The sequence below is a fragment of the Macadamia integrifolia genome, unplaced genomic scaffold, assembly GCF_013358625.1.
Source record: "Macadamia integrifolia cultivar HAES 741 unplaced genomic scaffold, SCU_Mint_v3 scaffold_190A, whole genome shotgun sequence".
NCBI lineage: Eukaryota > Viridiplantae > Streptophyta > Magnoliopsida > Proteales > Proteaceae > Macadamia > Macadamia integrifolia.
The window spans coordinates 282,311-304,916 of record NW_024870637.1 but is presented as its reverse complement, the minus strand read 5'-3'; the positions used below and the strand labels follow the sequence as shown (position 1 = coordinate 304,916).

Genomic DNA, 22,606 nt, shown 5'->3' with positions numbered 1-22,606 from the left:
ACAAGTGACCACATTTGTCTACAACTATGGATATGTTTTACAACTGCTGAGGGAAATGTCGCTGGAGATTTGATGAGGTCTGGCATTACTTGATTTGCCGCCAACTACATTGCATCGAAGAGCTTTGAGGCAAAGATGGTTGGTTTGAGGTGTATGTTTGCTTCAAAGGATTGGTTTAGTTGGAGGGAGTCAGGTTCGCCGTAGGGTAGGGACAACATATGACCATATCTAGTGACCAAGTCTAGCAAGAAGTGAAGAAGGTTCTTATACGAGAGCTAATGGTAAAGGTATTCAGGATGGTCGACTTTGAGGAGAAGCCTACATTGCCACAGTCATATGCAACCATGGAGATGATGAAGGAACACGTGTGAGTAGGGTTAACATGTGGTGGGAGGGTGCACTTGTAGATGTTTGACGATCAATGGGAGAAGCACATGATACATCCACTGCAAAGGGTTGTTGAGTTTTATTTTAAAGTACTTAAGTTAATTTTCATTCCAGTTACATCTTTATAAGCATTTACAAGTTCTTTATATCATTCTCAGCGTATTATCTCAATCCCAAGTACCAATACAAGCGTCAACTTGGTATGGATCAATCACTGATGGATGCCATGGAAAATGTGGTGGCCAAGCTGGAGCCAAATCCAACTATACAGTCTAGGTACAATAATGAGGTGAGACTGGGTAATTTGTTAAATATTTATAAGGAATGTAATTACTCGATTTCATATTAATGTGAACATTACCAATGTTCAAATGAGTATAGATAAAAACCTTCTAGGATGCTTTTGGGACTATTGGTTGTGCGTCCGCAAAGTTTGGTTGAGAAACCACAGCTTCTGGTTGGCCAACTGCATTATTTGTAATTTTGTCTCCATTCAATTCATATATATATATATAGATACATATATATATATATATGTATATATATACGTACATACCAAGTGCAATCACTTAACATGAATTATCTTTACTTTAATGCAAGTGAATGGTGGGTACTTTATAGGAGATGCACCTAACTTAGGAAAGATAGCAGCGAAGGTGCTCTCCTAGACATCTCCTGCTTCTGGGTGCCATTGCAAGCCGCAAGTGGAGTACATTCTCACTTACCTACTCCAAGAGGCAGAACCGATTGGATCTCACATGGTTGCAGCAGTTGGTGTATGTGCATTACAATATGAGACTGAAGATGTAGCACATACGCATGGGCATGGATGGTGATAAAGATCCAATCGAGCTAGCCAACATTTTCCAGTTATATTCAGATGATTTGAGGAGGATCCCCTATACGAGTGGTTGAGGGATGAAGGTGATCCTGTAATGGATCGGCCTGAGGGTAGGCCTGACCCCTAGATAGCTAGTTAGATGGGTATTGACATTGACGAGTTTATGGTGTCTTGAGAGGGCTATGTTCATGCACAAACACCCTGACCTTTTTAGTCTCAGCCTGCTGGGGATGATGATGAGGACGTCGACTGTGTCTCATTCTAGTGGCCACACACACACTATCCCCATTTGGTGGTGGTGGTGGTGATAGATTTCCAGCTAGGAAGGCAAAAGGTGGAGCAATAGGATATTTTGAAGGTGCTAGTGGGTTCAGCTGGTAAAGTCTGTGGCTTGTTACCCAAAGCTAGGATTGACTTTCACCTTCACCTAAACTACCTTTCAGGGAAAAAGGGATATTCTGAAACAATAATTATATAAGCAGTATGATTCTCACACTAGTTTTTATTCATTAAAACAACAACTCCGCCTTATCCCAACTAAATGGGTCTAGTTTACATTCATCGATGAGTATATACTTTCTGTTTGTTTAATTGCTCAAATTTAGTTGGCGTCTGCTTTGTATTCTTAAATTAACATTATTGTGATATTGCTCTCTTTTCTGCTTCTCTAGAAAGTTATGGAAAATGTTTATTGCTTATATGTAAAATCTCTAGTGTCGTTAAATGGGCTATCCATCTTCCCGCTATAAGAAAGTACTCCCTTCTATTGTATTGACCTTGGTTATTATTATATAAAGCACTTTTTGTTCGTTCACTGGGAGGGGGATTTCAGCTGTCAAATTTGCATGCCCATATGATGTTATTTTTGTAACCTCCTACTGGTTGTCTTTTGAAATCTTCTGGTTACAGTTCTACCCGTTATGTTGTCATCAAAACTATTGCCAGAAATGGAAGCAGAGGACTCCACCAAGAGAGAACAGTTATTAATTGGGATGCAAAACTTGCCAATATCCGCACAAATCGAAAAATTAAAGGTGTTCTAGATCAACTTAATGCCCAACTGCTCTCTTTCTGCTAGTCCTTGCATTCTGAGTTATGTCTCTTTCACTTTGCAGACTAGAATTGATATGATCGCGGCAGCCTGCGAGAGTGCTGAAAAGGTTATAGCTGATGCCCGTAAAGCCTATGGTTTAGGTACTCGTCAAGGGCCCACAATCGTCCCAACTATAGACAAGGTTCAGGCTGCAAAAATTCAAGAACAAGAAAACTTGCTTCGAGCTGCTGCAAATTTTGGTGAAGGTGCTTCTCATAACATTTTGTTCAATTCAGAACTTGTGCTCCACCTTACTACAGGCCTATCTTGTTGATTTTCTTTCATATTCTTGTAAAGTTAATAGAGAATGGGTATGCTTTTCATTAAATGAGGACCATCTTAATGATGGCCTTTGTTTGATAGACAGCAGATGTAATTTATGGTTAACTTGATGATAAGAATGTAGTTAATGGTGACATTCACTTGCTCTAGTCTTCTAGTGTCTGAGGTAACCTTTGCTTGCTGTGCATGAGTTTTTAATCAAGGCTTATCCCAACTAGTTGGGTTGGCCAAATGGATCCTGATGGTTGTAACAAAAGTAACAATGGGGAAAAAATGAGAAAAAGAGGAGATTAGAGAAATTACTGCAGTTTATCAAAATGCAAAATTAGAATGAAGGTAAAGTGAATGAATGAAAAAGTTGTTTCACTCAGAATTATGGAACAGTAAAGGTAAAATTAGTCGCTTTTATTTTATTTTATTTTTCTTGAAAATTTAGGAATGTATTTACTTTTACAAAAGGTTTTCGGTTGACCAGTAAATGCTTGAGGGTGTTTGCTGGACTGAGAAAACCTGCAAAGAAATAATTCGGGTTTTAGAGAATACATTTATGATTAGTTTGGTAGTGATTTAGGGTATGAAAAGAGTGTCTCTTCCTTTCAAATGGCAAGTGCAGTGCTAATCTTGAACCAGTGAGATTCAGTGGGAGATCAGCTTGGGAAAGGATTGTAGGTAAGGAGTAAAACCAGATTCCAAAGAGTTTAATAACAGAGAATCAAGGGATCAGATTCAGCCAAAAACTGGTCGAATGCTCTAATTGGATGGGAGGATATAATGTCAAATATCAGGCTTGATTCAATGGTCAGATTCTTAGGAGTTGAAGATTCCTACTAAAGGTTGTTAAGGTGAATAGGTGACCCAAGGCTTTGGAGGAGTGCCTAGGCAGCAAGGCATCACCTAAGCGTTGCCTAGGCATGGAGTATATGGCCATATGTAATAGCAATTAAAATTTTATAGAATTATGCTTATATGCAACATAGAAGCTATATCAAATTATATCAATGCAATATGATATAATTCTGCTAGTAATGGCCTAATATGAAAAAAATTAACAGATAGTAAACAAAGAATAGGTTGTAATGTAAGTATATTCGTTGAAAAATGAAGCAAAATATACATAAATCAACATAAACTCATGAAATGTCAACAAGCGTGCTATTGCTATGGACCCAAGAAAGAGCCTGACGCTTAGGTGATGCCTTGGCAACAATGCATCTGAGAATTGATAGATGGTTCAGACGAACCAGATTAGAAATTGATTTCAGTACCAAGTAACCGGCCTAATGATGTTTAGAAATCTGAGATTAGACACAGAAAACGAAACATGAAAATCGATTAAAATGAAATGAGACTTGGAGTAGGAAAACAGGAATTCATTTTTGAGTTTAAATTTTGAAAGCATAAGATGGTTCAGAACAGAAACTAGTCGAATCAACAAATGGTTCCATTGAGTGCTAGGTCTGATTTGTCCTGCCAGCTGCCAATCGAACTAGCATTGAAGTTCAGTTTTGGCCCAGATAATTCAGTCTAGTTTCTCCCATTGAGCCAGCCTAAGTCTGGCCCAGTTTTGTTCTCAGCTTTGGTTCTCTATGGCTCCATCGATCCACCAGTAGGACAGCCTTATTCTCTCCATGGAGCAGCTATTTTTCTCCATTATTTTGTCTTCACATGAAGCCTTCTAGAAGCCCCAATAGCTAGCAATCGATTGGAGCAACAGCAGCTTCTAGAAAGTCTAAGAAATTCTCTACGGATTGCACTGCAGCTGTACTCTTTGGTCTTTAGTGTTTGACTTGGTCAAAACAAAGTTGAAGCTTGGGTTTTGGTTTCTAGAAGGATCTAGTCTCTTCTTTATTCTTGTCTTAGTGAACAGGCTTTGTAATTTTAGAAGTTTTCGTTTCTTAAGTCAGGAGTTTCTATTCAGTTTTTGTTAGAATAAACACCAAGAAATAAGAAGAATACGAACAGATTAAAGCAAAGATGACAAAGAGATTTAACGTGGTTCACACGCCAATATGATGTGCTACATCCACAGGCGAAGCTGTATATGATGGAAGAAAGATTACAATGAAGATCTCTCAAGAACTCCCAAATACGCACCAAGAACTCTTACCTAGAAACCCTAATTCAAATCCCTAAGTTACTCTGTTTTTTCTTATTTGCTCAACAAGACAATAAAGCAAATAAATACTCCTCCAAGTCGGGTCGATCCATTGGGTTGCATCTGGTCGGGTCTAACCATGCCTAAGCGAACCAAGGCGGTCGAGGGGGGAATTTTAAGGCGACACCAGCAAGGCGCCTAGGCGACCAAGATGCCAGTCCAGGCAAAGCCGCCTTGACAACTATGATACAAATTATAAGTAGAATTATCCCCTGCCGATGCTGACACATCTTAACAGTAGTGACTCTGGATCAGACCCATACGATCGTCATTCAATCTGAACTTTAGTTTTGAATTTCTTCGAACAATAAGAAGGAAATCAACAACCCTCGGTAGTCCTCCCATGGTTCTAATACCAATTAATGCAATGGTAATCTTGAACTATCCAGTGGGAGATCAGCTTGTGACAGGAATAGGATCATAGGTAAGGAGTAAATCACAGTTCCAAAGAATTTTAATAACGGAGAACCGAGGGTTCAGATTCAGCCAAAATATGGTTGAAGTTTCTGATTGGATAGGAGAGTATATTATCTGAATTCAGGCTTGATCTAATTGTCAGATTCTTAGGATTTTAAAATTCCTACTTACTAAGAATCGATATAAAGTTCAGACAAAACTAGATTAGAGATTGATTTCAGTACAGAAAATAACTAGCTTAGTGATGGCAGAACTATGTGATCAGAGTTAGGAAGCAAAACTTGAAAATGATTGAATTGAAATCAAACTTGTAGTAGGAAAACAGGAAATCAGTTTCAAGCTTAAATTTAGAAACCATATGAAGTTCAGAACGGAAACCAATTGCCAAGTATGGAAGCAGATCTGAAATCAATTGTTTATATTTGAAGTTTCAGAAAATTCCTAGTTGAATTGGAAATTCACGATGACAACAACAAACTCAGCCTTATCCCAACTTAATGGGGTGAATGAGAAATTCCAGAAAATCAGAAAAAAGAAAGGCTTTTTGTTTGGGTTTTTGAAACAGTAACTAAATAGAAAGGAAGTTTGAATGGATATGATCAGGATCCACCACTTGATCTGCAAGATTGGAATCACTACCATTACGCCAATTTTGGAATCACCACTGAGGGTTCTTGGATTCATCACCAAAGAGCCTACTAAATCACCACAATACTCTTGGGGACTTATTCCAGCCTAACTAAAACACTTAATAACAAAAAAAATAAAGAAATAGGACTCTAGCTGGACTAACTAATAAAGTAAATCCCGTATTCATTCCTCCTACCCATATTTTAGGCCCCTTAGAGTGGCCTGTTACAATAGAAACCTATTGGACCAGAGGGCCAGCATGTATAGATTCCTACCCAAGGCTTATTTCCACTAAAATAAAGCTCACTTTGCTAATGTATCTGCGTAAAAAATAATTGATTTTGGGTCCTCTGTAGAGGCTGTACTTTTTCTCTTGCTGTGGATAATTGCGATGATTCTTTATTATTTGCACATTTTATCCATTCTCTGTTTTTTTGTGGATCTGAAATCGATATTCAGGTTTACGATTACCTGGAGAGCAGAGACATATCCCATCTTCTCTTCCCATGCATCTGGTAGACGTGCTTCCTGCTGGTGATGGTGCTCACATTACTGATGCTTCTGGTAAATGATTTGTCTTTTCTAGTTGTTACTTGAGAATGAGATTTTCAAGAATCTCAGGCTATTTAGTATCATGATGTTCTATTCTTGATATTCGTAATTTCCAGGTATGTACCCAAAGAATGCTCCTACTTCTAACAGCATTAATAGCCAGGGAGCTATGCCACAGGTTAGGCTGTTTACAGTGGCATCACTAACATAGCTATCTGGTAATGCGTAGAGTTTTCCTTACAAGCTATACAATTGAATATATTTTCTATTTCACTGATGCATCAATGAGTTATGTAGCATATCATTAATGGGTATCCTATCATCTGGTTATTTATGTCTCTTCCCTAGTTTGTGAAATTGATGGTTCATTGTTTATTTCGTTTCTATTATGGCCTTTGATTTCTTCCTAACTAAATAGATTTCTTTCTAACTAGAGGGATCGACAGATTGTTGTGTAAGGACTGTAAGGTCATCCTTGGGGAGAGCTTAACCACCCAACATAAATTGGTGGTCCTAGATATGCGTTTTATAGTAAACAGATACTTAAGATGAAAACCTATGTGCCCTAAGGTAAGGTGGTGGAGATTAAAAGGAGATTCCCTAGCCCCTAGGTATATTTACTGATAATGTGGTCAAATAATGAAAGTGGAATTTGGAGGGAGAGACCAATGTGATGTGGAATGAGATGATGACTTGTATTGAGAAGGTTGTCAAAAAAGTCTTAGGGAAGCGAAGGGTAATTGTCAGGCACCTAGGGAGAATTGGTGGTGGCATAAGGATGTTTAGGCAGCCATTAAAACCAAGAAAGCTAGTTTTAAGGTATGGTAAATGACTAAAGAGGTATAATGCTAAAAAAAACGAAGCTAAGAAGATTGTGCGGATAGTCAGGGTGAAGAAATATAAGGACTTTTTTAATAATCTAAATACAAAAAGGGGAAAAACTATTTACAAGATAGCTAAAATGAGAGGAAGGAAGAGTGAGATTTCAATCATTTGAGATGTATCAAAAGTGATCATGGAAGAGTGTTGGTAAGGGATGAAAATATTATGAAGAGATGGGATGAGTATATTTGCGATATATTAAATGGAGATAATTCGAGCAAGAATGACTAGGAAGATTGCACTATCCATTAAGATAACCACACGTCATAGATATATACGAAAGGTTGGAGTGGCTGAAGTTAAAGAAGCCATAAAGAAGTTGAATGTGGGCAAGACACCAGGTCTAGATGAGGTTCCGATAGAAGTGTGGAAGAGCTTAGGATTTTGTGGAGTACTGGAGTGTCTTAGTTAACCAATCTATTTTAACAAGATTATAAGCAGAAGGGGAGTGCCGGATAAATGGAGGAGAAGCATCGTAGTCTCAATCTACAAAAATAATGGTGATATTCAGAGCTGCAATAACTAAAACGCATAAAACTAATGAGTCATTCTATGAAATTGTTGTAGGAGGTTATTGAAGCCCGCCTGAGAAGAGAAACTATTATCTCAGAGTACAAATTTGGTTTTATGCTAGGTAGATCCGCGACAGGGGCTATTTACCTATTGAGTAGGCTCATGAAAGGATATAGAGCCTACAAGAAGGATCTCCATATGGTCTTTATTGATCTAGAAAAAATCTATAACTGAGTCCCTGGTGATCTAATCTGATATGTACTACAGAAAAAAGGGGTGTGGTAAATATGTGGATATAATCAAAGATATGTATGAGGGCGTGGTGACTAGTGTGAGAACTGTGGGAGGTCAAGGCAGTGATTTCCCAATTACGATTGGATTACACCAGAGATTAGCCTTAAGCCCTTATATTTTTTGCGCTTATCGTGGATGAGTTAACCAAGAGCATTCAAGAAGAGGTCGCACGGTGTATGATCTTCGCTGATGATATTGTGTTGGTGGATGAAATTAAAACATGGATTAATGTTAAGTTGGTCAACCTTGGAAACAAGAGGTTTTAAGATAAGTGGATCAAATACGAAGTATATGATGTGTAATTTTAGTCACACTATGGTGGATAATGACATGGTGAAAATTGAAGTGAAAGAGAGATACCGCAAAGTGACTCTTTTGGATATCTGGGGTCAACCATAAATAAATGTGACATAGAAGTTGCTGTTTCATATAGAATTAAAGTGGGATGGATGAAGTGGAGAGGTGCAACCGGAGTGTTGTGTGACCGACATATTCCTTTAAAATTTAAAGGAAAATTCTTCAAGTCTATAGTACGATCGGCTATGATGTACGGGGTAGAACGTTGGGCAGTTAAGAAGTATCATATAGATAAACTATGTGTAGCAGAGATGAGTATGTTAAGATGGATGATAAAGGGTAGGAAGGATAAAGTATGGAATGAACATATTAGAGCTGATTTGGGAGTTGCCCCAATCAATATATGCTTCAAGAAGGTCGTTTCGGGTGCTATGGCCATGTTCAACAAGGGCCTGGGGATGCTTCAGTAAGGAGGAGTGATCTGATTCAAATTGCATGAGCTAAAAGAGCTAGGAGCAGGCCTAAAATAATCATAGGGATGTTGTGAGGAATGACATGCATGGTTTAGGTCTTGTCCTAAGTATGACCTCAGATTGAGCCGTTCGGAGGCTAAGAATCCATCTAGCTGAGGTTTTCCTGATCTGCTGGTGTTTTTATTTTTTATTTATAACGGATCCATGTAGCTGACCCCATTAAGTTGGGATAAGGCTGAGTTTGTTGTTGTTGTTGTTGTTGCACCATGTATCCACCATGTATCTTATTTTATGTTGTATCTTGTTATTCCTCCATTTGATCTTATTATTTGCATGTTGTTGTTGGTATTGCACGAAGTTCATCGTTTGGGGGAGCTTATTTTGTTTCCATAAATGCTCATTAATCAATACCAAGATTTTCTAATTTCCACATATATCTGTTTGAGGTTACAAATGGAATCTGAAGCAGTTTCGTTTGGGATATAATATTTTTCTGGAGAAATGATTGAAAAAAAGAAGAAAAGAAACAATACTCTCCCCTTGCTACCCTACCCCGGTCGGTCCTCCCTCATAAAGATTTTATAGATTCTGTGGCTAGACAAAAATATGAGCTAGACTTTCTATTTTATATGAATAATATTCTATGATTAGGATAAAATGTTTATTGACTGCTTTAGTTTACATCTTTTGCCCAATGTTTTTGAGCCACAATAAATCAAATTCGCTTTGTTTTCTCCAGTCACTTGGGAGGTCTGTTCCCTCTCCTTCTGCAGCAACTGGAGCTACTTCCTTCGATAATACCACTGCATCTCCACTGCCATATGCCAACTCACCTAGATCTGGCACAAACATGATGAACACACCTTCTCCTCAGCAACAGGCACAAGCGCAAGCGCAAGCACAACAGCAGCAACAGCAGCAACAGAGGCAGAAGATGATCCAATTACTTCCACATCAACAGCAGCTCCTGGCTCAACAACAGTTCAGACAGTCTTCTACACCAGGACTGGGGCAGGTGCGTTTTCATGTTATCCTTAATTTGGTGACTCAGATGGAAAGGGAATTTCAAAATCTGTTGTCTGATCTTCAGCAAGCGCCAAAAACATAGGCATCGAGATACATGAGGCAAATGGAAGTTTTAACAAAGAATCAAATTTTGAGAGCTCAATCTCATGGAGTCAATACTTTGAGAAATATGCTGGTTACTCTTTTGTGCTTATATTGTGATATCAGACTAAATTACCAAGGGGTAATCAGTCCCTGCAGGATCCATCATAAACTCCACACACAAATCATGGTCAGATTCAACAGAAAACTCAAATCTGGAAATTAGGTCTGAATAGAGGAGATTTCGATTACTCACAAACCACTGCTTAGATGGAGCTGAAATTTGGATCAAATGGGGATCCGACTAATTATCAGTGTACTTGATAATTATTTCCTTGCGTAAACGTTTAGGATATACTTCTAGTTAACATTTCAGAAACAAGGTTTTGAACTTTTTTTAATATTTTCTATTGTATACCTTTGCCAGACCCAGCTCCCACAACTGCATGATTTGCAGGGCCAAGCTCAGCAGAAATTTCAAACGGTAATTTGAAATTTACCTTTTCTTTTTGAATGCTTTACTTTTGGGTCTGGTTTCAATTATTTGAATTTGGCCACTTGAGTCTTGTCACTTCCATTTTATTAGTTTGAAGTCATATAACTGGCTGAAGCAGAATTTCAAATTATTTCCAGTACCTTGGTTTCATTTATCCTTTTCTTCCCTAGAGCCTTTATGATGCAGATCTGGGTTCCCAAATCGGAATCGGATCGCTTTGGGCCCACTTAAACCAGTATACTCTAAACACAAGCTAACAATGGCAATTTTGTAAATATGATGAAAGCTTAGAAAGGAATGGCAAACTTGGAATTAATAGAAGTCAAGAGAATAGCATGCAACGACTCATTGAAGGGGTAAACTAAGAAGCCAATTAAAAGTATGGGACCTGAGGGAGTAAAGGGTACTTTTGGAGATAGGACAATAAACTGAGGCAGCAAAGGATCGTGGGAGGGGAGGACTTTGTCTTCAACCTTACGAATTCCCAACCTCATAAGAAACCTGAAACCAGCGCTAATGGGACCTTGCGATGGAAAGAACTTCCACACGACCAGCCAAAACAAGCCATGATCTGGAAGACAGGTTCGCAACTCATGCCTTTACCAACCCAGCGAAACTGACACTGATTCGTCGAAGAAAGCTGCCTGAAATTCTTCCTGGCGGTAGAACAGAGCTGGTCTTAGTTGCAGGTATGATAACAGATGTTAGAGGGGCTTTCAGCAACTGAAATTTGAGGGTTTTGATCGCCTAGGAGAGGGCTACCTTCACTCAAAATCTCAGCCCAACCAGATCACGCATAAAGGAGATCAAAGCACTTGAGTAGGGCTGCAACTATCGCCAGAAACAAGGCAGCAGCTAGTTGTAACAAACAGAAATAAAGACAAGAAAGGAAGAAGATGGAGTCGAAGAAGAAAGGGAAGGGAAGATTAGATAAGAGAATTTCAGAGAGGGAGAACAAGAGATTAGCAGCTCACAACAGCCATGGTTTTACCTAAAACATTCTTTCAATGTCAATCAGTTCCAAAAATCATCATTGGGTACAATAACTCTATTCAAAGACTTAGAAATAACCTACTTCCTATTCTAAAACTGAAACAAATATGGAATCCAACTCTAAATAAGAATCTAACTCTAGTAATGGAAATCAAGGTTTAAGATCTCGATCTTGCCTCTAGTCTCACTAAATCAAAAAAGAGAGATCTGGCGAGATCTGTCCGAGATCTTGTATTTTTTGTGGTCGACTTACTGATTGGTCTCGGTTGCCATATGGTCTTTGTAGCCCCTAAAACTAGCTATTTACCCTATTTTAGGCCTTCTAAACACAGTGGAAACATCAGTTTCTTAAAAATCAAACAGAAAATGGTACTTTGACTTCGTAGCCTATGTAAGTAGTCTTCGGACCCTTCACCCTAGGCTATTCTACAATAAAAACAAACAACTATTGACCATGTTTCCATGAAAAAATGGTTTTGAGAAGTTGTTTAATGATCTCCAAAGGTTGATGATGAAGTGATAATCTCCAATCTCCAAGTGTTGAAGTTAATCTACACTGTAGAGGAGAAATTTGGCAAGTAAAAAACCACTAAAAGCTCACTTTTTCTTCATAGCAGGGCGAGATAGGTGAGAGATGTTGAGTTGAGGGTCAAAATTATGTGTGTAGCCCATGTGATTTGGTCTCGAGTCAAGTTGAGACCAAGATTTTCACGATCAAGATATTGTACATTTTATATATCGCCTCTCATCTCGTCTCGCCATTTTCAAATAGCGAGATATTAGCGAGATCTCGCCGAATTCTTAAACCATGATGGAAATGAGACCTAAATTTGAATCTCCCTACTAACTTGACCGACACCCTACTCTAAAAATAAATGACAAATAATTAACCAAATTACATAATTAACCCAAGTAATCCCACCCTCAACTGCATCTGGGGTGTTTCTCCTGATACTGTTTATCACCTCATGGATCTAGTTGTGTGTGGTATATTTAACATGCTTATTTCTGAATCTTTGTATTCATATTATCTCATATTATCTGCATTCTTAACTTGGTTATGCTCATTCTATGTGCATGTTCCTTGATGTCTGAACATTCTTTTCTGTAATGGTTTGCTCATCTGATTTCTTTGTTGTGGAACCTATGCTTACCTATGGTTTTGTATTTTGTCTCTTGGCACTCCTGAAATTTCATCTCCACTTTGTCCACAGTTCTACTTTGTTGGGCAACATGCTTCTTAATATCGTCATTTTTGTATTCACCTTATACCTTCATTCTTAACTAATCAAGAAGCAATAATTGTGGCTAAAATTTGCTTAACAAACTAGAGTACCTAGGTGGCCCCATACTGCTAATTGCTTGGTGTGTCTAGGTGATGCTTTATCAGCTTTAATTTTTCTTTATCCTGTTGACTTTATGGTATTCACTAATTGCTGGAAGTTATCTTAAGGAGAAGGCAATTAGATAAATTTTTATGTGTTCTCTCTATCTCTGGGTTTCCTGCCTCTTCATGACATTTCTTTCTAAATTTTTCCTCAATGAAAACAATGTGGACACATTGTACCCTGGATCAGTGATTCAATGTACACTACAGTTCATGGTTATTGATGCGTAGGCATCCATTCACCTAGGTGCCTTTGCCGTTGCCTTGCTTCCAAGCCGCCTCCAATGCCTTGAGTCACCTAGATGCCGTGACAACTATGCTACAGTTTCATGCTTTTTCCTGCATATTTTCCTGCTACACCGTCTGGTTGGATGTGAAGGGAAGGAAAAATGAAATTTAAAGAAAAATAAAATGGAAAAATTTCCAATGATTGTGCAACAAAACGGAAAAAGAATATGGAACTATGGAAGTTAATAAAAAATGGTAGAAGCTTCTCTAATCATTGCCAACAAATTCTTTGCATTTGAATTGGAAAATAAGAATCCACTTGAAAAGTCTAATTATTACATTTGATAAGATTTCAAGTTAGCTACACAATCATAATTACAGAAGTTTCCATTTCCTTTTTAATATTTTTTCACTTCCCTTATTTTCACTTCCCTTATTTTCCCTTTACTGTATTTGAAAAACTTAATACAATAGCCAATCGACATGATCTTTAAATCAAAGGAAAGTTCAGATTAGGGAGATAATAAATAGACTAGGTTAAGATGGATGGGAATGGCTGTGATGGAGGTTGAGTGGTGTAGGGATTATGGAGAATTCTTTCTGTAAGCTACAGCCCGATCGGCTAAGTATTCCAGCAGATATGGGTGATTCCTAGTGAGGTTTAGGACTAGGGGTATTTAGGTGATTTAAGGGTCTGAAACTAGGGTTTGAAAACAAGGAATCAAGGTAATGCTGTGGGTGTTAATTAACCCAAACAGTAGCTGAAAATAGAAGGGACAGAAAACCAGAATCGAGTATGGTACTGGTAAGGTCTTAAACAAAGGTTTAAAGTGATATGAAAATATGAAGATATTTCAAAATCCAGCCATTGGAATTTGCCCAATTTTGAATCAATTTGCAGCCTCTAGGGTTGGTGAACATATGATAATAAATTTAGGTCAATCGGATGGCTGAATTGCTTAATCCACAAAATCACCTTATATCCAAATTTCTATATTCTGGAAATTTAATTGGAGAACTTCAACAACAGTACTTGCTTAGTGTTTGCAACAAGAGGAGGTTGAATATTAAAAAGAATGAAGAACTAACAGCAATAATAGAATAAGAACAATAAGAGATACGCCTGGGCTTCACTCTGCAAGACGTCAGCTAGATCAGACACCAACCCCTTCACCTTAATCTGACACAAGGAAGAGGAAGAATGCCTCCAACGGTTTGCTTTTATTGACCTCCAAAAGCTGAGTTAGAGTTGGCATGGAAAAACCCCAACCGACTCCAACTTTGCTAACAAAACAAAGTTCTAATGGCTTAATGAAACCCCTTAGCGGACTCTCGTTACTTGGTCAAGGAATAACCAATTGCTTTGGCCATTACAAATTAACACATGACAATTAAAAATCACTTATTGTAATGTTTGATCATGTTCGATGTATTAAGAATGAGGAGGGTAGAGTGCTTGTGAGAGATGAAGACATAAAGAGGAGATGGGATGAGTGTTTTTGTAACCTACTTAATGGAGACGGCCCTAATAGGAGTGGTTTGAGTATCCTGCTCGACAACAGGAATCATAGGTATGTACGTAAGATAGGAGTACAAGAGGTTAAAGAAGCCCTAAGGAAAATGAAAGTAGGGAAGGCACCTAGCCCGGGTGAGGTCCCAATCGAAGTATGGAAGAGTTTGGGAGCATGTGGGGTTGTTTGGTTAACCAAGTTGTTTAACAAGATCATGAACATGAAAAGGATGCCTGATGAGTGGAGGAGAAGTGTTATTGTCTCAATTTACAAGAATAAAGGCAATATACAGAGCTACAACAACTACAGAGGCATTAAACTCACGAGCCATACTATAAAACTGTGGGAGAAGGTAATAGAAGTTCGCATAAGAAGGGTAACCGATATCTCCGGGAACCAATTCGGTTTCATGCCTGGAGGATCCACTACGGAAGCGATTTACCTTCTTAAGAGGCTTATGGAAAAATACAGAATCTACAAGAGGGATCTCCATATGGTATTCATTGACCTGGAAAAGGCCTACGACAGGGTTCCCAAAGATTTAATATGGTAGGTTTTAGAGAAGAAAGGGGTGTCAGCTAAATACGTAGATATAATTAAAGACATGTATGGAGATGTGGTGACTTTGTGAGATCAGTGGGAGGCCAAGGTGTTGAGTTCCCTATTACTTGCAGGTTACATCAAGGATCCGCATTGAGCCCCTACTTGTTTACACTTATCATGGATGATTTAACTAGGAATATTCAAGGAGAGATCCGTGGTGTATGCTTTTTGCAGATGATATTGTTTTGGTCGGTAAAACAGTGTCAGAGATTAATGATAAGTTAGAACTATAGAGATCTACTTTGGAATGGAGAGGTCTTAAGATAAGTAGAACGAAGATGGAATATATGAGCTGCAGCTTTAATCGAGGGGGGAGTGATAGCGAGGGAGTGAAAATTGAGGGGAGAGAGATCCCGCAAAGCGACTGTTTCAGATATTTGGGCTCTACCTTAAACAATGAAGGTGAGATTGATGATGATGCTTCCCACAGAATTGAAATAGGATGGATGAAATAGAGAGGGGCGTCCGGAGTGTTATGTGATCGACGTGTTCCTCTAAAGCTTAAGGGAAAATTTTATAGGACAGTCATAAGACCAACTATGATGTATGGTGCAGAATATTGGGCAGTCAAGAAACGTAACATAGATAAGCTAAGTGTGGCTGAGATGAGGATGTTGAGATGGATGTGTAGCAAAACCTTAAGAAATATAGTAAGAAATGACAAGGTTAGAACCGATCTGGGAATTGCTCCAATTCAGGATAAGCTTAGAGAATGTTGGTTACGATGGTATGGGCATGTTCAAAGGAGGCCTTTGGATGCACCGGTACGGAGGAGTGACCAGATGCAAATGGATGGAGCGAAAAGGACTAGGGGCAGGCAAAAAATGACCATTGAGGAGTTAGTAAGAAGAGACATGCAAAAGTTAAGTCTTCACCCAAGTATGGTATCTAACAGAGCTGCATGGAGGGCTAAGATCCGGGTTGCCTATTGTCTGTGAGTGGGATGTCGCAAACCTCTTTTTTTTTTTTTTTTTTCACACTGATCTATGTAGCCGACCCCATTTAGTTGGGATAAGGCTGAGATGTGTTGTAATTAAAAATCACTTATATTGAACCACACATTGGAGCAACATTGGACCATGGTACAGTTCATAACTGAAGAACTAAAAGATGGACCATGCATGGAACTAAAACAGTAAAGCAGCAACTAGGCCACGGTTTGGCCTCCCTTGGTCTTCTTCCTACATGTAGGTCTTCAAGTCTGCATCATGGAGGTTGAATGAATAGCGGCTTTCTGCATACATTTCTTAGGAAATATGCTGATCACATTAAAGTGGTCGATTGTGCTTATGGTCTCATCAACTTGTCGCTATGATGCCCTTCACTGAACCTTCAAAATTAGCAATTCATCCATAACGAAGATGTTAATAGTTTAGCCCTACATGCATTGAAGTAGATGCATTTCCACACTTATAGAACTATTCCTCCATTATTTCCGTAACTCAAAGTAGTATTCTATTTCACAGGTTCATGGACAGCATCAGATGCAATTTCCTCAGCCATTGGCGCACCAGCAATTCCAGAATAGGCAATTGCAGTCTGGGCATGTTCAGCATAGCATTGGGCAAAGTCAACTCAATCAAGGAAATCAGCTAAGGAATCATTTAAGCCAGTTTACAGGAGCTGCAAACAGTACTTTGTTCAATACTGCTCAGACATCACCCAATTCTCAAATGGTAAGATATTTGTCCATGTTTCCTCTTCTATTTTGAAATTGTCATTTTGTAATGCTATTAATTGATTGAGATCCAACTGGAAAAGAGTTCAAAAGAAAAAAAAATGATTTTTTTTTTTTTTCTGGCAGGAGCTACTTCATTTTTAACTATTTATTTTTGGACATATTTATTGGTGGTGTCCCTTTTAAGCAATGTGCTGCTTCGGTGTTCGGTGCGGTGACAAATAGACAAGGGTTTTCACACCATGGATGAGTGCGGTTAGAAGCTAGTCTAAATGCGTAGGTTTAGATTAGCATCTTGGAATTATTGTATCTTTAACGGGTATGAGTCTAGAATTGATAGATGTTACGTGAAGAAGCGGGATTAACATAGCTTGTATTCTAGAGACTAGGTGAAAGGGTAAAAAAGCTATAGAGTTGGATGGCTTTAAACTTTGGTATACGGGGGGATAAAAGTAATAGAAGTAGAGTGGGTAGAGTAGTGGATACAAATTTAAATATTGATGTTGTGGATATTAAAAGATTTGGAGAAAGAGGATGTCCATATAATTAAAGTTTACGCACCCCAAGTATGATTGGATGAAAATAGTAAGATACAATTTTGGAAACACATGGATGATTTACTGCAAGTCATTAGTCAAGGAGAAAATATTATTATAGGAGGAGATCCTCAATGGACATGTTGGAAGTGGTCGTAGAGGCTATGAAAGAGTACATGTACATGGAGGATATGGTTTTTGAGAGGAATGAGGAGGGAACTTCAATTTTAGATTTTGTTGTGGCTTATGACTTATCCATAGTAAGCACATAGTTTGGAAAGAGAGAAAGAGAGGATCATTTAATTACCTTCAAAAGCAGGCATCATTGTAGCCTAATAGAATTCTTTTTAATATGTTGTTATGTAAGGATTGTAAGGTTAGACTATGGGCGAGCCTACTGCACAACATATATTAGTGGTCGTGGATGTGTTCTTATAATGCCAAATCGTAAGAAAGGTAATATTATTTGCACTTGAATAAGGTGGTGGACCTTGAAAGGAGAAAACCTAAAATCATTTACTGATATATTGGTCAAACAGTGAAGGTGGGACTTTGATGAGACACTAATATAATGTGAAACGAGATGACTGCTTGTATTAAGAAGTTTCTAAAGATGTTCTAGGAGAATCTAAAGGAAAATGTCATTCAATTGGGGAGACTCGGTGGTGGTATGATGAGGTTCAAGCAGTCATTAAGGCTAAGAAAGTTAGTTTTAAGATATTTGCAATGATAACGTTGTTGAGAATTTAAAAAGTTTAATGAAGCTAAGAAAGTTGTGGGAAAGGCAAGTGCAAAGAAATATGAGGATCTTTATAGCAATTTGAACAAGAAGGAAGGAGGAAAAAGCTATCTACAAGATGGCCAAAATGAGGGAAAGGAAGAGTAGAGATTTCAACCATGTCAGATGCATTAAAAGTGAAGATGATAAATTTCAAATAAGGGACGATGACATTAAGGAGAGAGGGGAGAACTATTTGAGTAATAGTGTCCTAGGTTGCATTACCCATCAAGACTCCTTATGTTGTAAATATATTCAAAAACTTAGGGTGTCTGAACTCTGAAGTGAAAGAAGCTTTATGGATGATGAAAGTAAGAAAGACACTAGGTCTAGATAGGGTCCAAATAGAAGTGTGGAAGAGCTTAGGAATCCGTAATTTATCTTGGTTAACCAAGTTGTTTAATGAGATTATGAGCACATGGAAAATGTGAGATGAATGGAGGAGAAACATTGTGGTTCTAATTTATAAAGTTGTTGAGATATGTGAGTCACGAGTTGGGGGTTTGTCCCAACCTTTCTAAGTTAGATCAGGTTTAGATCATGTTTAACCTGATCTAACTTAGAAAGGTTCGGACAAACCCCCAACTCTTAGATCAGGTTTAGATCATGTTTAACCTGATCTAACTTAGAAAGGTTGGGACAAACCCCCAACTCGTGACTCACTTATCTCAATAAAAGTAAAGGTGATATTTAGAGCTGTAATTATTATAGAGGCATAAACTAATGAGTCATTCTATGAAATTGTGGGAGAGAGTTATTGAAATTCGCTTGAGAAAGGAAACTGTACAGATAACCACTTTGGTTTTATTGCAGGAACTAGGAAGATCAACAACATAAGCTATTTACCACTCATCTAGAAAGAAATTTATTATTTTGCATACAAGTTCCTCTAGAAACCCTCTTTGTATGGCGATCAGGGCGTCGCCAAGGTACCAAGATAAACACTGCCTAGGCATCAAGGCGTGAGACCTATGATGCATCATATATTACTATTTTCAGTTTTTTAAGGGGGTGGTGGTGCAGGGGATGTGCCAGATGCGGGTTATATCAACTTTACTATGAATGAGCCAGTCCATGCTAGGGAAATTTAGTAGATTTTTTTTTTTTAGTCTGGTTGTAATTTTTGTCATAATCAGAAAGATTGGTGGTGTATTAATTTTTTTATTTTTATTTTTCTATTTCAGATTTCAAACATGCCTGCTACAATGCAATCGCAATTGCCTCGAATGCAGGTCAGTATTCTGTATGATTAGTTGGAGTACTGACTGTTGATGACAATCTAACAATCTAAGTTTAATAATTCCAGTTCTCTTTGGTTATTTGGGACTCCAATTTATTATGTTATATTCTTTTTCTATTTTCTGTTTTAGAAGAATGGTTCTTTTCAATATCTTACTGAGCAAGTTATGTTACAATCCTCAGATGAACTTCAAGAACTCATTCAACCACTCAAGTATTAGGTTAGCACGGTGATAACTAAAAAAATATGTCAGCTGATGGGTTAACTGAGTCATCCGGACATGAGCTAATGGTTTTGATCTCTGTGCTGCATCATTCTCTTTAGGAAAATAAATTTTCATCAATTCCAAATCAATCTGTTTTTCGTTATGCTTCCCCTACAATTCCTTCATATTTATCCCCCTTGTAGCTAGTTGATGGTTTAGGTTCATCACTCATGCTGTTGCCGGTGGGCTACCCGGAACTTGTTTGTTTCCTTGTAGACTAATCAATTCCTTCTCGAGTGACAGGAGGAATTTGTTTTAAGGCTTTTTATGATAAGGGTTGTCATTTCTTTCCTTTTATTTAGAAAAAAAAAAGGTCAGGGTCATTAATTACAAGAGAGGGAATGTATAAGGAGTGAGATGGCAGTACAAAATCTTGCTAATTTGCTTAACATGTGCATATACGGTTACTGCTCAAGCCAAGGACAAGATGGCTTTGTGGGGCTTCTAGTTGTAAGAAGTTTCTGAATATGAGTATGTGACTACTTTTGTAAGGAGAGCGGAATTTTTTTCTTCAGTCAGTATGCATAACCTCCATTGGGGCTTCTAGTTTTAAAAGTTTCTGAATGTGAGTATTGGATTACTATTGTAATGAGAGTGAATATTTTTTTTATGGTAGCTTCAGTCAGTATGCATAAACCTCCATTCTTCCGTCCTTGGAAAGTATATAAAGCCTTTCGACTTGTGGAGGACAAAAATTCATTTGAATTTACTCTTAGTTAATCAGCTTTTCATTGAATATGGGGAGTTTGTCTCACTTGCTGAATCTTCTTGTGCAGACTTTTCTTATGAACATGGTTCTTCTTGGAATTAATCTACAGAATGGAATAACCCAATACATAAGCTCCTCATAATAGGCTGGTGCATTACATGCAAGGAGAGAACCCAGGTTGTCCTGAAAACTAAGTTTATTATGCTGGAGCTCATTGGGACAGATATTGACATCCAAAAATTTTCATCTAAATTCTTCACAAAAAAGGGGGGTTTATCTAGTCCATGAATCACTAAGTGATGCAATCCCGTGTTGGAAACCCTGCCTTGGGATTGCCCATGGGTCCACCCAAATATTAAATAACTCAAATATGAGAAGTAATGGCAATTATGCAAATATACTGAAGTTTTCAAAAGGGGGTGGCAATTTAGTAATGAAAACAGAATCTTAAAGGGCTATTGAGATGTAAGAGTAGGGAAGGACAGAATAGAGATTAAGAACTAAAGATGGAGGGCAAACTTGGAATGAAAATAAAATAAAGGACAAAACAAAAATAAAATAGGAGGGAGGAGTAATTTTGGAAAACATGAAGGATTAGAAAACAATCTACAAACTGGTTGTCACCTTCGAATGATGTAGATCAAATCATGAAGAAGAAAGGACCAAAAACACTGATCACATGAACAAAAATGTGGGGCCCAATATCGACAGCTGGCTTGGATGAGATGCTGCCAATATTTGTTAGGATATTAAGCAACCTTCCATGCCATTGGGAGTTGCTAAATTTGTAATAATCATGTTGAGCATTACGATTTGAATGAATGAAAAAAACTGGTTTGTTAACCATGAGTGCTGCGAGAGACCTTCAGGTTAGAGGCCTAAGTGTGAGTGAGAGACTCAAACCATCTATCTATCCCTTTCTCCCCGTTCTCTTTTTATTGATTTATTCTTAGTTTCTATTTAATTGTTCTGTGGATTATCCATCATATGAGAGGCAGTCAAACTCTTCTGCTACTGTAGGAGTTGCTGTTTGGTTCTTGGGAGAAGGCTCTTTTTCTGTCTCATCAAATGCTGTCTGGAGGAATAAGAACTCAACCAGCGGCACCTTTTACCTGTCCTGGTATTTCTGGCAGTTACTTTCATGGAGTATCTCTCTTCTTCCAACCAGTAGTCTACTTCCATATTTTGGTATGTTAATCTCCTAGACATGAACCACCTTTGATCCTAATTCTGATTTCTGAGGTCATTTAATGGTTGGTTTTCCCTGTGGTTTCCAAATCGGAATTTTGCCTTCTATTTTTGAACCACTAGCTTATCTACTTTCCAAATCCACTCACTTCCAGCCCTCCTGTTTGATTCATAACTTACTCCAACCTCCATTTTCCCCACAACTTCCATGATTTTCTGTTAACCACCCCTAGTGTTTTCTACCATTAAACCCTATTAACCAGTCCCTGTTTTATATCAAACCAGAATCCGTCTCCTGTTTTGAATGCCCCCGTATCTAGAGATTCTAGATCTGTCGCCCCACTCAATTCTCAGGAGATTTCTGATATTTTGGGTGGGCTGGTTGGTCTCACTTCTGCCCTATTTCCCTTGTCAGCTTTCAATTCTGACCTGCCCTAGCTGTTACCTTGTTTCTCCAATTTTATCCCTAATTCTCTTATTTAGTGTTGGGGTTTCTTGGGCCGCCATCAGGGGACCCATGCTTACAGACAAGAGCGGTATTATTTGTCCAGAAGGTGGTGGAAAGCTTGCATCAAACGAGGACTTGATCCTGGAGGGGGGTACACTTAACTCCCATAAGAGAAGAAGGAGATGTAAAAATTAGACCAGACATGAATGCTGTCTTAAATCAAAGTGCAAGAAAGCTCGTTGCTTTTACACATTGACTTGAGAAATAACAAACCAAAAGTAAATTTTCTTATTAAAATCTACGAAGGATTATAAACTAGAGCTCTTGATGCACATGGGATGAGTGGACAAAACATTAAATAGGAAATGAATAGAACTCAGAAGAGAGTTGTTCCTGGCAGATCCCATTCCCATCTCTCCTCTGTGACTCAAAGAGTTCAACTGCAACTTCATTTGTCATGCAACTAACATGAGTACAAGCACTGATGCCATTTTATAGTCCTTATCTTATTGATGTTTTGAGAGGATAAGGTGCAAGATAGCTTACCATTGATCAGTGGGCTGAATATCAGCTTACTGGTTAAGTGGTTAGGTTACAGCAGATGATGGGGGTGTTTTTTTTTT

The 22,606-nt window shown here is 38.2% G+C and overlaps 1 protein-coding gene across 7 annotated transcripts in view; it reads left to right on the top strand.

Annotated features, from left to right (window-relative positions):
- LOC122071158 (mediator of RNA polymerase II transcription subunit 8) overlaps positions 1 to 22,606 on the top strand; it is a 32,269-nt gene that overhangs the window by 7,467 nt on the left and 2,196 nt on the right. For 6 of the 7 annotated variants that reach the window (XR_006138072.1, XR_006138071.1, XR_006138070.1 and 3 more), the window contains 8 exons: positions 2,138 to 2,262; positions 2,344 to 2,527; positions 6,265 to 6,369; positions 6,474 to 6,535; positions 9,556 to 9,831; positions 10,351 to 10,407; positions 16,608 to 16,817; positions 19,318 to 19,365. Coding sequence is in view for 4 of the 7 variants with exons in the window: in XM_042635464.1 (XP_042491398.1) it covers positions 2,138 to 2,262; positions 2,344 to 2,527; positions 6,265 to 6,369; positions 6,474 to 6,535; positions 9,556 to 9,831; positions 10,351 to 10,407; positions 16,608 to 16,817; positions 19,318 to 19,365 (1,067 nt within the window). In the remaining 3 variants the exon portion in view is untranslated. The remainder of the gene's footprint in view (positions 1 to 2,137; positions 2,263 to 2,343; positions 2,528 to 6,264; positions 6,370 to 6,473; positions 6,536 to 9,555; positions 9,832 to 10,350; positions 10,408 to 16,607; positions 16,818 to 19,317; positions 19,366 to 22,606) is intronic. The other variant, XM_042635465.1, reaches the window with a different exon arrangement.